Here is a 15,952-nt window from a genome sequence, read left to right as displayed (position 1 = left end):
CCCTGCCCTGAGCCCCCCCTGCCCTGAGCCCCCCCTGTCCCCTCCCCCTGTCCCCTCCCACCCTGCACCCCCACTGCTGACCCCCCCCGGCCCCCCCCGCCCCTCCTTTCGCACCGCAGCCACAGGCAGGGACACGCTGCTGAGACCAGAGGAGCTTTAATCGGGGCTGAGCCCCCCCGGGCAGCCCCCGCGCCGCACTCAGTCCCCCAGCAGGCTGCTGCCGACGGATGGCAGGAGCTCGAAGAAGGCCTGGAAGGAGGCAGCCCATCAGGGGGAGCCCCCCTGCCATGGGGGGGCACGGTGGCAGCGCAGCCCCCGCCACGCAGGGAGCAGGACCGCGTCGCCATGGAAACCCAGCGCTGAGTCAAGGCAGCGCCGGTTGCCATAGGAACCGTTTGGGGATGGCAGGCAGCGGGGAGGCCGGGATGGAGGGGGGGGAGAGGGGGCACCGCTGGAAAGGGGGGAGCACGGCAGGGTGGGACCCGAGCCGGGGGGTGGATGGGGATGCAGGAACACGAGGACATGGAGCAGTGCGGATAGGGCTTTGTGGGGATAAGGGGTGTGTGGGGGGCACCAGGCTCACCTTGAAGAGGGTGATGCTCTGCAGCACCCCCGAGGTGCAGCACATCTCGCGGATGGAGTGCATGGCCAGCTGCGGGCAGCCCATGTCCAGCACGCGCAGCCCCAGGCGGGACGCCAGGATGGGGCCGATGGTGGTGCCGCAGGGCGTGTCGTTGCGCACCATGAACTCCTGCGGGGGGACACGGCCTCGGCAGCTGCCCCCGGCGCCCCGCAGCCCCCCTCGGGGGGCTCGGCAGGGCCACTCACCTGCAGGGGGACGCCCACGCGGGCGGCGATGTCCCGGATGATCGCCTCGGTGACGGCCGTGGAGGCGTAGCGCTGGTTGCTGTTCACTTTGATCACGGGGCCCTGAGCAAGGGAAGGCACAGTGGGGTCTGGGCTCCGACCAGGAGTATCCCGTGCATCCAGGCTTAGGAGTGCCCAGGAGAGATGCCCAAACCCATGCCCCTGCGCTGTTCCCTCCTCCCTGGGTCAGCCCCACGGGGCCAGCCCCAGCTCTAAGCCAGGAAGGGCTCCAGGGCGAGGGCTGCATTTCCAGGCAGCTCAGGATAACTCAGGATAAATGGCACAGCCGGGCCGTGCGGCAGGACAAAGTACAAACACCAGAGTTGGACCCTGGGGCTGCACTCTGGGGAGCGGCCGGGTGCCTCGCGCTGCTGCAGGACAGCAGCGGGTCTGGCACGAAGCAGAGGCTGCGCTCACCTTGTGGAAGGCTGGCCGGTGATTCTCCTCGTGCTTGTCTCTGCAAAAGAGCTTCACGCTGCAGCCCTCCCTCCTGCCGCGGGGAGAGAGGTGCCCCCCGGCGAGGGGCAGGGCTCCCGCGTACTCACACGTAGTTGGGGTGCACGGCGTGGGCCATGTCCGCGCTGATCATGTAGGACTTGGCCACGGCCTCCTCGAAGGCCGTGAGGTTTTGCGGCGTCGCCGAGATCCGGCGCAGCACCAGCTCGGTCAGCAGGGACTCCGCGCCCTGCGCGCTCTCCGACCCCACCTGCCAGGACAGCGTCAGCACAACGCACCCAGGGGACAGGGCGTTGTGGTGGGGTGAGCAAAGCCCGTCTTGCCCCTCAGACATAGGCGAGGGAGAGCAAAGAGGACGGAGCCCCTCTGTGTGCCAGCCCCCCCCGGCTGTGCCCTCACCTCCTCGTTGTCGTAGAGCGCAATGAGACGCACGTTGGGCTCCTGGGAGAGGGAGGAGGGAGCTGTGCACGAGTCGATCAAGGCCTGGAGGGACGGAGGAGGAGAAAGGGCACCAGCCTGAGTGCTGCCCCATCCTGGGGAACTCAGCGTGGAGCTGGTGGGGATTTCCCCAGGAGAGCACAAAGCACCAGGGAGAGGAGCTGTGAAGCTGGCACCCTCGGGAGCTGCTGGGAACACCTCGCACACAGCGCAGCTCCCATCCAGCCCTGGGTCCTCTGATGGGCAAAACCCCTCTGGGAACCAGCTCATGGCCCTGTGAAGCCAAACTGAGTCCCACAGGGGCACGCTGCAGTCCCAAGGCTCCTTTCCCACTCCGCTCACCTGCAGGGCACAGTAGCAGCTGTGCAGGTTGTCCAGGCGCGGGGAGAAGATGAACTCGTCAAAGGCACCACCGAGAGTCTGCAGGCAGAGAGCGAGGAGGAGCAGGACATGAGGCAAGACAGGAGCTTGGGGTCACCAGGAGAACGCTGGATGCATCCCAAACCCGGCCCCTCGCGAGCCACCTCCTCACAGCGGGCTCGTCTCCCAGCGCAGCCTGTGCAGGCACGCTGCGTGCGGCCAGGGGAGGCTCCTGCCCCGACTCACCGCCGGCTGCGTGTCCACCAGGCACAGCTCCAGCTCCACGATCTGCTCCGGTTTCACCCCCAGCTGGGAGCAGAGCAGGGAAAGCAGCACAGGGCTGTGCCGCTCTGTCTGGGGAGGTAGCAGGGCTGTGGGCAGGCTGCTGGGAAGCCTCCCCACCGAGCCACCTCCCCTGGGAGCACAGGGAAGCCACCCGTGAGAGCTTTTTGGGGGCCGCCCCCCTTTTTTTTTGATGGCTGGGAACGGAGTGGAGCAGGTGTGCAGTGTATGTGGTGAAGTTTGGGGTAACCAGCAGGGAGTGGGGAGAAGGGGAACCTGAGGGCTGGTGACCAAAAGGTGGCACATGGAGGTGCTGGCAGGAGCCTCCTCCTGTCCTGGATGCCTGGCTCACCTGGGCGGCAGCGCTGCACGGCGTGCCCTCCATCAGCACCTCCTTTTCCAGCTCCTCCTGCACAGCAGTGGCCAGAATGGGGACCCTGCAGGGAGACGGTGCCATCAGCAAACGGGGCTTTGCTCGGCCCCCCTGCCCAGGTGACACACCAGCGTGCCCTCCCGGCGTGCCCGCCCTGCTCCCAGGGTGTCACTGCCTCACCGAGGGCAGCCAGGAGGCACCGAGTGCTGAGCCCAGGACTTACAGGTGGTGCTCGGTGTTGGGCCCGAAGCTCTCATTGACGCTGCGCTGCAGGTGGATGGCCAGGTGGGGGATGCGCAGGACGGGGCGCTCCACGTGCACCAGGCGCTGCTCCAGGCGCCCCGTGCTCGGCTCCTGGAACGCACGGAGGGAGCGCTGCTGGGCCGCCCTGCGGGGCCACGGGGGCGGCAGCGGGGCCCGCTGGGGGCAAGGACACGCACCCCAGCCACCGCCCCTGCACCAGGGCTCACCTTCACGATCACTCTCCCTGCCACCGTGAGGTCGCGGTCGAACCAGGTGTTCCAGATGCCCCCACCGTAGGTCTCCACTCCGACCTGCACCGTGCCCACCTGGCCCCGCTTGGAGCGCCGCTTCACCTGGGGGAGGGCAGAGATATCACCGGCACCGCAACGCCCCGGGGGGCTCGGGGAGAGCTCCCCTTTCGCCCACCAAACGTGTCCGGGCGCTGCCGGTGCTCGCTCACCCTGAGGCAGGGGCTGTCGGTGTGCGCCCCGAGCAGGCTGAAGCCGTTCCCCGGCTGGAAGCGTCCCCCCACGGCGAAGGCGATGAGCGTCGAGTGGTTCCTGGTGACAAAGTACTGCGGGCAGAGGCGCACGGGGAGGCTCCCCACCTCGCCGCCACCGCCACGGCTCCCCCGAAGGGTGCGAGCCCCCAGCCCACCTTGCTGGCGGGGCGGATGTCCCAGTGCTCCGTCTCCTTCAGCTCCTGGAAGCCAGCCTGCAGCAGCCGGCTGCGGCACTCGGCCACGGCTGCGGGGGGAAAAGGCGCCGTTACCGGGGGGCTGGGGGGATTTGGGGAGGGGGATCTGGGAAGAGGGGGGCGGTTTAGGGTTCCTTACCATGGTAGGGCGAGGGGCTCCGGTTCACGAACCTCACCAGCTCCTGCGCCGCCGCCTGCACGGCCTGCTTCGGGGCTTGGGTCGCCGCCTGCGGGGAGCGGCAGGGGGTCACCCCGGGGCCCGGACACCCCCAGACCCCCCCCAGCCGCGCCCCGACGGCGGCTGGGGCCCCCCTCCCGGGGGGGGACCCCGTCCCCGCAGCTCCCTCCCGCCCGGTACCTGCATGGCCGCCGCCGCCCCGGCCCGTTCCGCCCCGCGCCCGTGCGCCCCCCGGTGCCGCGGAGGAGCGGAGGCAGCGGGCAGCCCTGCCCCGGCCCCCCCCACCGCTCCCGGGCAGCGCCGTGCCTCCTGCACCGTGCTCCCTGCACCTTGCACCGGGCACCGGGCGCCGGGCACCCTCCCCGTGCACCTTGCACCGTGCGCCCTGCGCCCTGCGCCCTGCGGTGGGAGCCACGGGGCAGGGGTGGGGCCCCCCCGGGCCCGGTGGGGCCCCCCCGGGCCCGGGATGTGATACCCAAGGGTGCTGCAGCTCCCGGCAGCGTGCGAGCAAGGGATGCCCTCGCTGGCACCCCTGTGCCCATCCCTGTGCACGCTGGGTTGCTCTGGGGTCGGTGACTGGGGGCACTGCTCCCCGTGGCGCTGCTTCAGCCCGGCTTCAGCGCTGCCTGGAGCAAGCCCTCGGTGCCACATCCAGCAGGGGACCGTGGCGGTGCTGCCCGCCGTGCTGTGCCAGCTGGGGCAGCCCGGAATGGGACCAGTCAGGGTGGCTCCTGCCCTCACCTCATCCCCCGGCACAGGTTGGGGTCAGCAGCATGAGGTCTCCCCCCAGCACTGCCGTCAGTTCCCGGCAGGGCTCCGTTTTCCCTGAAAGCAGCGTGGCCCAGGGTGGGACACACGTGGCAGCCTGCGAGTGGCACACAGGGGCTAGGAGCTGGGTGCCAGCTGGATTCCCAGCTCCTGAGTCACCAGCACGGGCACCGTTAGCCTGAGACGTCATCCGTGTCTGGGGGACTGGAAACTGGCGGTGCTGCTGCCCCTGACCCCGGGACCCGCCGTGCCGGCAGCTCACGACAGCTCCGGATTTATGCTCCCAGCCCCCAGCACCTGCCTCTCCCCCCCCGGAGGGGAACAAGTGCCCCCACCTCCTGGCACCCCGCGAGCAGACAGCTGGGGGGTCTCCATGTCAACCGCAGCCACCACAGCAAAACACGGGGCCCAACGCTGCACCAGGGCAGGGCTGGGCGCCCAGCACCTTGCCCTTCACCCTCCTGCCGAGGGCACCCTGTGCCACCACCCCCTGCTCCTCCTGCCACCATCGCCCCCACTGCTACGGGCACCTGGCTGCTTGGGGCCCAGCTCTGGGGACATTTCCGAGTGGGTGCCCGGATCAGGTGTGACCCCTGAACCCATGGGGATCCCGGGATGGGGGTGCCTGTAGGGTGCGGGTGCCCTGCATGGATGTGTCCCCAGTGGCTGGGTGTGGGATCGGGGGGTGCCTTGGGGTTAGGGTCCCCAGAGTGGGGGTCCCTGGGGGTGGGGGTGCCCGGGGTGGGGGCGTGGGTGAGTGGCAGGGCCGGGTGTGGCCCCTGCCCAGCCCCAGGAGCGGCGAGCAAAGGGCAGCGCCTTGGCATGCGGCAGCTATTCCCGGAGCCACGGGGGCTTCCCGAAAAAGCTCCTGGAGTCTATTTCTGGGCACTCTCTGACTCACCCCTGGCTGGGTGCTGGGGTCTGTGCCGCACCTGCCGCAGCCACCCCCCACCCCATCAGGAGGATCTGCTCCTGCCCCCGAACCGCCGTGTCCCACAGCCCCCCCGGTGCTGCAGGAGCCCCAGGCAGCCCCACCAGCCCCCCGGAGCCAGCTCCGGCTCCTCCTTGGGGTGCTTGCAGGGCTCATGCACGTCCCCAGGGGTGGCTGGCGGGGAGCAGGGTGCTGAGCAGTGCAGGGAGCAGCAGGGTGTGGGCTGGGCACCGGGAAGCCTTCCCTGGGCTGGCTGGTGGCTCTGGGATCGGGCAGGCAGAGCTGAGCCCACAGGAAAGAGTTAAGGGAGAGATGGCCCGGGAGGGGTGTGTGAACACAGCGGGAGCTCCGGGAAGGGGAAGGGAAGGGGAAGGGGAAGGGAAGGGGAAGGGGAAGGGCCGCCCCTGCTCCTGCAGCCCGGACCCCTGCTCTGCCAGGACCCGGGCAGGGACGGCACCCACGCAGCGCAGGCCACGTGCCCGAGCATGGGGAAGCGCCGTCACCGCCCGGCATTGCTGCGGGCTGAGCGCACGGCCTCTGCCTTACGTGAGCCGCCAGCCACGCGGCGTGCCGGGCAGCAGGCACTACCTCATCTCACTGGCACGGCTGATGCCAGCGGGGCCATGCAGGCACCCCCAGCATCCTCCTGGAGCACCGGGGCGGCCGGTTATCGTGGGGCCGTGCGGACTGAGGGCAGCCGGGCTGCGTCCCCATGGCCACCCCCAAGGGTGGCCATGGGGACGCAGCATCCCCACGGGATGAGGGTCAAGTGAGCATCACCAGTACCCATGCGGATCATGAGGGTGGCTGGGATCAGTGCAGGCATCCGCACGGGCCCTGGGGGCAACAGGTCCTCCCCCAGCATCCTCATGGGCCACAGAGGCAACAACTGGCCCCAGATACTTATGTGAACTACGGGGGACAAGCAAACACGCCCCAGCATCCCTGTAAATTATAGGGGATAGCTGGCCATCCCCAGCATCCACACATGCCGTGGGGTCAGCCAGGCACCCCCAGCATCCCCATGGTGCTTGGGGGCAGGCAGTGACCCCCAGCATCCCCAACCCTGGGGGCAGCCGAGGGGACCAGCGAGCGGTGGGCTGCAGCCTGCGGTGCACCCACAACCTCTGGGGACCCCGGCACGCTGCCTGGGCCGTGGTCCAGGCGGGGCAGGAGCGCGATCTCCTATTTAGACAATAGCACGCGCCCCGGGCCTGTCAGCGCCGGGGAATGGGCGCACGGTCCTTCCCTCTTAGGGTAAAGGCGCCAGGGAGGCTCGTGGCTGTAAAAGGAGCGGGACGCAGGGAGAGGGCCGGGGGCCAGCAAGGAGGGGGTGGACGCCGCCCTGGTGCTTCATTCCCATCCACCCGGTCACCCCTGCTCGCCGGGGGCACGCGCAGCCGGGTGGCCCCGGTGGCACGCGGCGCCGCGCTCGGGCACCGGGATGGAGCCGGCGCCCCGACCCCGCACCCTGCCCGGCTCCAGGCCCCCGGTGCCCGCAGCCCCGGGGAGGCTGTGCCCGGCTCCCCGCGCTCCTTAAATCCTGGGGGAGCAGCGGGGAGGAGGGCCGGGGAGGAGGGGCGGCTGCGGGATGCAGCTGGCTTGGCTCACGGGCCTTGTTTGACGTTCCAGCTCCCGACGTCTTCCCGCTGCGGCCCCGTCCCAGGGCCCTGCGGGAGCTGGGACCAAGCCAGCAGCGGGGCTTGGGGCCCCGTTCCCAGGCTCGGGCTGGGTCAGCCTGGCCTGGGCTGGAGCTGCACGGCCGCTGGGTGATGCTGGGCATCCTCCCCAACAGGAGGGACCCCACAAGCCCCTGCCATGCCCCTGGGGTGCAGAGAGGAGTTAGCCCCTGGGTGCAGTGGAGGGTCCCTCTCTGGGGGTGCCAGTGCACCCCGACCCCTCCTTCCCGCTCCTCCCCCCCACTTTCCTGTGCCTGCTCCTCGGGGAAGGGGATTTCCTAAGAGGCGTCCGCCTGTCCACGCCAGCCGCGGGGCCTCTGCCCTCGCAGAGATGTCCCGGAAGGCTGTCGGGGCGGCTGAGGAAAGGCCACTTCAGAAAGCTTCTCCCACAGCAGGATCAGCGCCACGCAGCTCCTTAACCCCTTGGAGCCGCTTCCCCTGCGCCCAGCGGTGCCCAGGAGCACCCCAACCCTGCAGGATGGGGTGAGGGGAAGGGGCAGCAGAGCAGTGGGGCAGGGTCCCCGTGCCACCGTGGGGTCCCCCGTGCCCCCCTGCGCCCGACCCAGGGGCTGGCGTCCCACCCTGCCTGCCTGAGGCGCCGTGGGGCGGGCAGGGCGCACGTGCGGGGTCAGGGATGCGCTGGGCACTCCGGGAGCAGGGCCAGGAGGAGGAAGGATGCTGTATGTTTTTCCATCTTCACCCACCCCCCCCCCCACTCACCCCGTGCTGGGATGAAACAGCCCCATCTGGAAATACCTTCCCTTTTAAAGGCAGGCTCCGCCAGGCAGCGTGCACCGTCCGGGAAGCCACGGCATTACGCTGTGTCTAAGCAGCCTGGAGGGGCTCCAGAGCTTGGGAGGGCTTGGGGGGGGGGGGGGCACAGCCTAGATTTGGGGCCTCCAGCTTCTGCCCACCTTACGGCCACGGCACCCAGACCCTCGCTGCCCCCGAGGCTGGCAGGGAGCCGTGGCAGTGCAGGATGCAGCCTCCAGGCCCTGGCACGGTGCAGGGGGCCAGGAGGTGCACGGTGTGTGAGGCTGAGCACTGCTCCTGCTGCTGAGTCACCACGCGCCCAGTGGCACCGCGGTGTCCACCCCCAGGACACCCCGGGGACGGTGGCACTGGGGCCGTGCCAGCTGCTGCTGGACAAAGCAGCCTGGTGTGGGCAGGGCAGGGGGTCAGCGGGGCTTGGAGAGGAGGGGGTGCCCCCAGCACAGCCCCACCCGGGGAAGTTTTGGGGAGTTAGGCTGGGCGTTCTGCTCCCCAAAGCACTGCAGGGTCAAGGGGAAGGCTGAGGAGACGGGGCAGAGCCTGCTGCTCCTGGGGACCTCGCCCTGCTCGTGGGGTGACGGGGACCAGGGTGTTGGGGCTGCTCCGGGCAGGGTCCCCGTCCATGCTCCCGGCACAAGCAGGGTTAAGAGGGTGCCTCCCCCGGCTATAAATACCACGCATGTCCCACGCGGATGAGCAGGGAGGCTATTTTGGTTGGGTGCCTGCTGCTTCGGGAATGTGCCGGGGCCGGGACCCGCTGATGTCACCGCCAGCGAGCTCTCCGCACCCCGGCACCTGCTCGGGGTCACTCAGCACCTCCCCGCGGGTGCCCGGCCCCACCCCGGACCCCTCTGTGTCAGAAAGGGGGGGTCTGCCCGGGGGGGTCGGCCCAAGCACACTCAGGGCAGGGTCCCCCATGTCACCCCCTCCAAAGGGACCCCTGTGTCCCCCTCTCTGTGGGGCAGGTCCTCGAGGGGGGTCACTGTTATCCAGCCCCAAGCAGGGAGCCGAGCCTAGGCCTCTTGCCATGGGGCAGGTCAGGGTGCTAATGTGGACATTTTGGGGTGCCCGGGGACATTTTGGGGTGCACAACACCAATTTGGGGAGTGTGCCCACCGGGACATGGGGTCTGGGCTCCAGGAGGGGCAAGTGATGGTGCGAATGGCTGAGCCCCCATCCTTCCCCCCCGCATCATCTGTCTGCATGGACACCCCTGTGGGGGGGCACTGCGCCCCATGGGGGATCTGGGGGGGTCACCATCCTCTGTCCCCTGATCCTCTCCTTGTTCCCCCAGGGACATTGCCCAGGGTGGGGCAGAGCAGAGGGGGACATGGGGGCTGTCACTCCAACGGGAGGTTTTGGGGTGCCCGGGGGTGCCCAGGAGGGGCTGTGAGCTACTGGGGGCTGTGGGGGGGCCGTGGCCTGGCTGTGCCCGCAGGTGAGCGCCGGGGGGCGGGGGCTGTCGGCCGTCCCCCCCAGCATCCCCCAGCTGTCCCGGAGCAGGAGGGGCCGGTGATGTCAGCAGGATACAAATAGCGGCGGCGCGGGTCCCTTCCCGACGCCTCGCCGAGCTCCGGCCGCTCGCCAGCCCTGCTCCTGCTCCTGCTCCCTGCTCCCTGCTCCAGCCTCGCCGCCGCCGCCGCCTCCACCGCCGCCACCATGAGCCAGTCCTACTCCTCCAGCCAGCGGGTCTCTTCCTACCGCCGCACCTTCGGCGGCACCTCCCCGGTCTTCCCCCGCGCCTCCTTCGGGAGCAAGGGCAGCGGCAGCTCCGTCACCTCCCGCGTCTACCAGGTGTCGCGCACCTCGGCCGTGCCCACCTACTCCACCTTCCGCACCACCCGCGTGACGCCCCTGCGCTCCTACCAGAGCGCCTACCAAGGTGCCGGCGAGCTGCTGGACTTCAGCCTGGCCGATGCCATGAACCAGGAGTTCCTCCAGACCCGCACCAACGAGAAGGTGGAGCTGCAGGAGCTCAACGACCGCTTCGCCAACTACATCGAGAAGGTGCGCTTCCTGGAGCAGCAGAACGCCCTGATGGTGGCTGAGGTGAACCGCCTGCGGGGCAAGGAGCCCACCCGCGTGGCCGAGATGTACGAGGAGGAGCTGCGGGAGCTCCGGCGCCAGGTGGACGCGCTGACCGGCCAGCGGGCACGCGTGGAGGTGGAGCGCGACAACCTGCTGGATGACCTGCAGAAGCTCAAGCAGAGGTGAGGGGGGCCCTTGCCTCTCCGCCCCGTGGCTCCGTCCCTGGGGATGGCTCCAGCCCTGGGTACGGCTCCCCGGCACCCCCTCGGGTGCTCGCTGCCGTCGTGGCCCCTTCTCCATCCCCGTGTCCTTGCCCCATCTCCCTGGCCACAGCCCTCGCTGGCTGGCCGCCTGCTGGGTCTGCACCACGGTTCTGCGAGTCCTAGGAGGGAGGAGGGCACCAGCACCCCCTGTGCTGGTGCTCTCCAACCCCTGTGAGGTGCCCAGGGAGCACCCAGCAGGGAGGACGTCCCCGGCAGCTGGGGGTGTCCCCTGCACCCTCCCTTCCCAGGGAACCGGGCTGCGATGGCACGGGGGACCCCCAGAGCTGGGGGATCGGGGAGCCCTGCCCTGCTCCCACCAGGAAGGGGCAGCCAGCCCGTGAGTGTGCTGAGCTCTGGGGGATGGACAGATGGAGAGATGGACAGATGGACAGGGGCAGCCGGGCAGGTGGAAGCAAGACGGGTGTGGGGGTGCTCCACCGGCTCCGGATGCGAAGGAGGGAGCGGAGGAAGCGGCCGTGCTTCCGCAGGCCAGGGGTGCCAGGTCTGCTGTGGGTGCCTGTGGTGCCAGGGGAGCTGCAGGGACCCCCCGGCCTCCCCAGGGATGCTGCAGGCCCTGCTGGGGCTGGTGGGGACAGCCAGAGGGACGGCTGTGCTGAGGGTCCCCCATGGGTCCCCATGGCACCAGGCAGCACCCCTGATGCTGGGCGCAGCTTCCCCCGGCTGCTGTGCCTCTGGGGGGACGTGGGCGAGGGGGCTGGTGTACCCATCTCCTGGGTGACCCCCACCCAGAGCAGCAGCCCCTGCCCCAGACAGGCAGAAGCAGCAGCCGGAGCTGGGACCCCTGTTGTGGTGAGGCTGGGGGCCGCGGGGCTCTCCTGCCACCCTGCTGTCCCAGCTCCTGGAGGGACGACCCCAAATCTCAGGGGAGGAGCAGGGCGCAGGGCAAATGGGTGTCAGGTTCCTGCTGCCCTCTGTGCCAGCATGGCTGGGCATCGCCGTCCCCCTGAGGCTTCGAGAGCCACGTCCTGGGGCACCTGGACCCCTCCCCGGGCACATCCCAGAGCTGTCCCCAGAGCACTGAGGAGATCCCCAAACCCAGCGACCCGCTGTGCCTCCCCCCGCTGCCCCGTACCCCGAGCTGCGTGCCCAGCTCACTCTGTTGCTGTCCCCACGACGGGCTCAGCTGGTGGCCGTCCCTCAGGCCCCCCGTGCCCCCGGCTGCCGGCCACTCGTCCCTATAAGGGCCGGGGCAGTGAGCGTGGCACCGGGCTGACCTCATGCCTTTGTGCTCCCGCTGCCGATGACTATAATAGGGAATGGGAGGAAGAGCCCCTGGCCCCCCGCCAGCCCTCCCTCCGCCTGCCGGGAGCGCAGGACAATTCGCCCTGTTCCCACCAGGCCTCGCTGGGCTCGGGGACAGCAAGCAGGGACAGCAAGCAGGGGGGACGGGGCTCCATCTGGGTCCCCCTAATGCCCCCCTCTCTGCCCCCAGGCTGCAAGAGGAGATCCAGCTGAAGGAGGAGGCTGAGAACAACCTGGCCGCTTTCAGAGCTGTGAGTACCCGCACCCCGCAGTGCCCTGCCACTCGGCACGGCTGGGACCCCCGCCCTCCCCGTCCCCCCGCTGGCACTTGTCACCACAACCTCTCCGTGCCCCCCAGGACGTGGACGCGGCCACGCTGGCACGCATCGACCTGGAGAGACGCATCGAGTCCCTGCAGGAGGAGATCGCCTTCCTCAAGAAGGTGCACGAAGAGGTAGGTCCCGCGCAGCCCCGCTTCCCGCGGGCACCCCTGGGGCTGGGGACACGGGGAGGGTGCCCTGACGCCTCGCCCCATGTGTCCCCAGGAAATCCGGGAGCTGCAGGCCCAGCTGCAGGAGCAGCACATCCAGGTGGAGATGGACATCTCCAAGCCCGACCTGACGGCTGCGCTGCGGGACATCCGCGCGCAGTACGAGAGCATCGCCGCCAAGAACATCGCCGAGGCTGAGGAGTGGTACAAGTCCAAGGTGCGGGCGCGGGTGGCGGCGGGTGGCGGGTGGCGTCCTGCCCGCTGAGGACACCCGCTGAGCCCCGAATCTCCCCAGGTGTCCGACCTGACGCAGGCGGCCAACAAGAACAACGACGCGCTGCGGCAGGCCAAGCAGGAGATGCTGGAGTACCGGCACCAGATCCAGTCCTACACCTGCGAGATCGATGCCCTCAAGGGCACGGTGAGCCGCGGGCAGCGCAGAGCGAAGCCTGCCTCCCGGGAGGGAAATGCAGCTCCGGGGTGCTCAGGGACCTTGGGGCTCCTCCCAGCCTTCAGAGCTGCTGCTGTGGGGGCTCATTCCCGAAATTTGGGGCAGCAGCGCCTCGCCTGGCTCTGCAGCGGGTTTTGGCAGAGCCCTGGTGTCCACGCACGCACTGCAGAAGGTGCCCCAGCCCGGGAGGCTCCAGGCAGACCGGAGCAGGGCACGGGGTGTCTGGTTGCAGGGTGGGAATTGCAAACAAACAGGGCGCAGCGGTCCCGGTCTGGCATGGACACGGTCACAGGAGCCGGCCAGGAGCCACCAGGGTGGCTGTGCCCCCCCCGGCAGCTGTCCTGTGCTCCTGCACCGCTCCCCACCCTCCGAGGGTGGCCTTGCCGGGGCGCTGGGCTCCCCTCCCTCCTTGGAGCCCTGCGAGGGGTTATTTTGGCACCCTGAAGGCTCTGGGACATGCTGGGTGGGACTGTCACCCACTCCCTGCCCAGCCTGCTGAGGGTGACAGCCCCACATCAGCTTGACCCAGGGGCCCCACTGCTTGGGGTACCCCAAAAGCCAAAAAGCCCCAAAGACTCAATGCCCAGAGCCCCGGCACCCAGCCCAGCTCCCACCCCAGGTGCCCCCCAGCCCCCCAGCAGCCCGCTGACCCCGCTGTCCCCCCAGAACGACTCGCTGATGCGCCAGATGCGGGAGATGGAGGAGCGCTTCGCGGGGGAGGCGGGCGGCTACCAGGACACCATCGCGCGGCTGGAGGAGGAGATCCGGCACCTGAAGGACGAGATGGCCCGGCACCTGCGCGAGTACCAGGACCTGCTCAACGTCAAGATGGCCCTGGACGTGGAGATCGCCACGTACCGCAAGCTGCTGGAGGGCGAGGAAAACCGGTGAGGGGTGCAGGGGGGCAGGACGAGATGGGGCAGCGGTGGGGTTGTGGTGCCTGGGGGGCTGCCACCCCGCTGCGAGGGCTGGCGCTGAGCTCTCCCTGGGTCTGTGTCCCTGCAGGATCAGCATCCCCATGCACCAGACCTTCGCCTCCGCACTCAATTTCCGAGGTGAGTTGGGGAGGGGGCTCGGCCCCCCGTGGGGACACACTCGGGTGGGTTTGGGCAGGTCCTCGGAGGTTCCGTGGGTGCTTACCATGAGCTGGGGGTGAGCCTGGGCTCCCGGAGACCCTGTTGGTAGCAGGGCATGTGGAAAACGGCCCCACTGCCCCCAACCCAACCGCCCCCCCCGTGCCACGCATTCCCCACGGTGGCCGCCACCACCCTGGTGCCACCCCCTTGTCCCCTGCCCGCAGAGACCAGCCCGGAGCAGCGCGGCTCCGAAGTGCACACCAAGAAGACCGTGATGATCAAGACCATCGAGACCCGGGATGGGGAGGTGAGCACGGGGCTGGAGGCGAGGCGGGGGCCGCGCTCGGTGCCTGGCCCCCTCGTGGGGCTGGGGGCTGGCGCCGGGGGGGCCGTCTCAGCTCCTCACGCCGCCTCTCCCCGCAGGTGGTGAGCGAGGCGACCCAGCAGCAGCACGAGGTGCTGTAGACGACGCTGCCCAGCGGCACCTTCCGTCCCTTCCTCCGTCCCGCCGCCCCGGCGCCCAGCCCCTGTCCTGACCCCTTTCTCCCCAATCCTATCCCCCCATCCCCCCTCCCCAGCCCCCCGGGCACGGCCCGGGCTCCCCCCTACACCCCCGGGCTCTCTCCTTCGGCTTCGCAGCGCTTTGCAGCTTGGCAGCCAGCGTCAGGATCAGGGCCGGGCCGGGGGGCGGCAGCAAGGGACGGAGGGGACAGGCAGGACGGGGTGGGGGGAGCAGGTGGTGGCCTCGGCCAGCTCGCCGGAGAGCCGGAGGGTCCCAGCAGCGGGTTCTGGATCCCCCCGCGCCCCGCAGCCCCCTCCCAAACCGGGCACAGGCTCGGGGTCGGTCCCGCAGGAGCAGGACCCGTCTCCCCGTGCCGGCACCGCCGCCCGCCCCGGAGCTGGCGTTTCTCCTGGGGGGGCCGCAGCGGTGCCGGGGATGGGGAGAGGCTGGGGTGCACCCAGCCCGCGTCGCCCCCCCCCTGCCCCAGAGGCAGCCCCGAGGGGCTGAGGGCAGCGCCCGGCCCCCACCCCATGCAGGGGGTCCCCGGCAGCAGGAGGCTGCGCAGGGACGGCCGGGCTGGGTGAGCCGAGAGGAAACCCGTAGGTGGACACGGGAGAGAGGAGGAGTGAGTGAGTGGGAGAGAGGGGGGAGAGGAAGAGAGGAGCCGGAGAGAGGCCCGGGGGCCAGGGCAGGCGCCCCCACCCCTCGCCCCACTGCACCCCCACCCCACCGCGTGTACGTGACTCTTCAGGCGGCTGAAATAAACAGCGGAGCATCGCCCGGCCTCCGAGTGCTGCTCTGGGGGGTTGGACGGGCGGGTGGGGGGGTGGCGGCACCCGGGGGGCATCGCCGGGCCCCCCATGCTGGAGCAGAAGGGGCGAGGGCCGGCCTCACACGTCCCCCTGTGCCATCATCCAGGATCTCCCCAAAAAAACGGGTTGCTCACACTGCAGGCACCCCAAAACATCTTGCTGGCTGTGGTTGTGGGGTCCCCAGCCCCACTCCTGGGGTTGTCCCGAGGGTGCTGAGCCCTGCACAGGTTCTCGGGGGCTCTGGGGTCCCCGTGGGGACCAGCCAGCTGTGGGGTGCTGCCGCCAGCAGCGGGGACGGGGCTGCCACCAGCAAGGCAGCACAGCCCCACGGCCTGGTGCCAGCGTGGGGATCCCCAGATTTGGCTGCGGGGCCAGCGAGGGCTGGAGGGGGTCGGACCTCAAGGGCTGCATCCAGCAGGTGGCCCTGTGGCATCGGGCACTGTCCCGGGGAGGGATGACACCAGGCAGCCCCGTCCCTGCCCGGCCGGCAGTGCCCCAAGGCTCTCCAAGAGGTGCCCCAAGGCTCTCCGGCTCATCCAGCCCCCTGGAAGCCTGGATGTGGGTAGCAGGGACCCCCACCCCAGCACGTCCCGGGGCATCCCGGCTGCCCGCCAGCCCCCCTGGCACTCTGCACGCCAGCCCTGGGGCTGTGCCACTAATGACAGTGCCCTTGGGCTGGTGGCCGCGGGCTGTGGCGCAGCCAGCCAGGGGAAGCGCTGTGCCGCGCTGCTCCCGTCCGCTCGCCCAGATTTACAGCCCCTGGCGAGGGTGGCTGGGGCCAGGTGACGAGGTTGGTGCCATAAATCCACCAGCCAGGGAAGCCCTGCCTTGCCTGGGGGTAGCGAGGCGCCACGCGGGGCTGCTGGCTGTAGGGAACCCAGCTTTTGGGATCCCCGGGGGCACCCCAAAATCCTGACAGTGGGGTGCTGCTGCTCCTGACACGCCCTGCCTGCTGCAAGCCGGGGCAGAGAGGCAGGGCACAGAGAAAAGGGGTTTTGCTGCATGCACAGGGCTGGTTTGGGGCC

At 70.0% G+C, this 15,952-nt stretch overlaps 2 protein-coding genes across 3 annotated transcripts; one reads left to right on the top strand and one right to left on the bottom strand.

Moving 5' to 3' along the window:
- Positions 1-140: 140 nt before the first annotated feature.
- Positions 141-11,588, bottom strand: DNPEP (aspartyl aminopeptidase). Of its 2 annotated transcripts, none has more exons than XM_084523773.1 (15): positions 11,427-11,588; positions 3,855-3,942; positions 3,677-3,765; positions 3,480-3,593; positions 3,247-3,372; positions 3,000-3,130; positions 2,756-2,840; positions 2,368-2,475; positions 2,104-2,181; positions 1,723-1,806; positions 1,413-1,573; positions 1,285-1,324; positions 829-930; positions 584-751; positions 141-249 (listed from the first exon to the last, which is right to left on the bottom strand). In XM_084523773.1, exons 1-15 carry the CDS (start codon positions 11,571-11,573, stop codon positions 199-201), a joined length of 1,572 nt encoding a protein of 523 aa, XP_084379899.1. In that variant the 5' UTR covers positions 11,574-11,588; the 3' UTR covers positions 141-198. The 2 variants fall into 2 exon arrangements, with proteins under 2 accessions (XP_084379899.1, XP_084379900.1); XM_084523774.1 differs by lacking the exon at positions 11,427-11,588 and adding an exon at positions 4,074-4,125.
- Positions 9,606-14,892, top strand: DES (desmin). Its single transcript, XM_084523775.1, has 9 exons — positions 9,606-10,252; positions 11,787-11,847; positions 11,955-12,050; positions 12,142-12,303; positions 12,382-12,507; positions 13,204-13,424; positions 13,543-13,592; positions 13,838-13,920; positions 14,037-14,892. Exons 1-9 carry the CDS (start codon positions 9,702-9,704, stop codon positions 14,076-14,078), a joined length of 1,392 nt encoding a protein of 463 aa, XP_084379901.1. The 5' UTR covers positions 9,606-9,701; the 3' UTR covers positions 14,079-14,892.
- Positions 14,893-15,952: the final 1,060 nt, after the last annotated feature.

Source organism: Aythya ferina (genome assembly GCF_964211825.1).
Source record: "Aythya ferina genome assembly, chromosome: 6".
Taxonomy (NCBI): domain Eukaryota; kingdom Metazoa; phylum Chordata; class Aves; order Anseriformes; family Anatidae; genus Aythya; species Aythya ferina.
The sequence above is the reverse complement of the archived record's forward strand: the minus strand, read 5'-3'. Positions and strand labels throughout refer to the sequence as shown.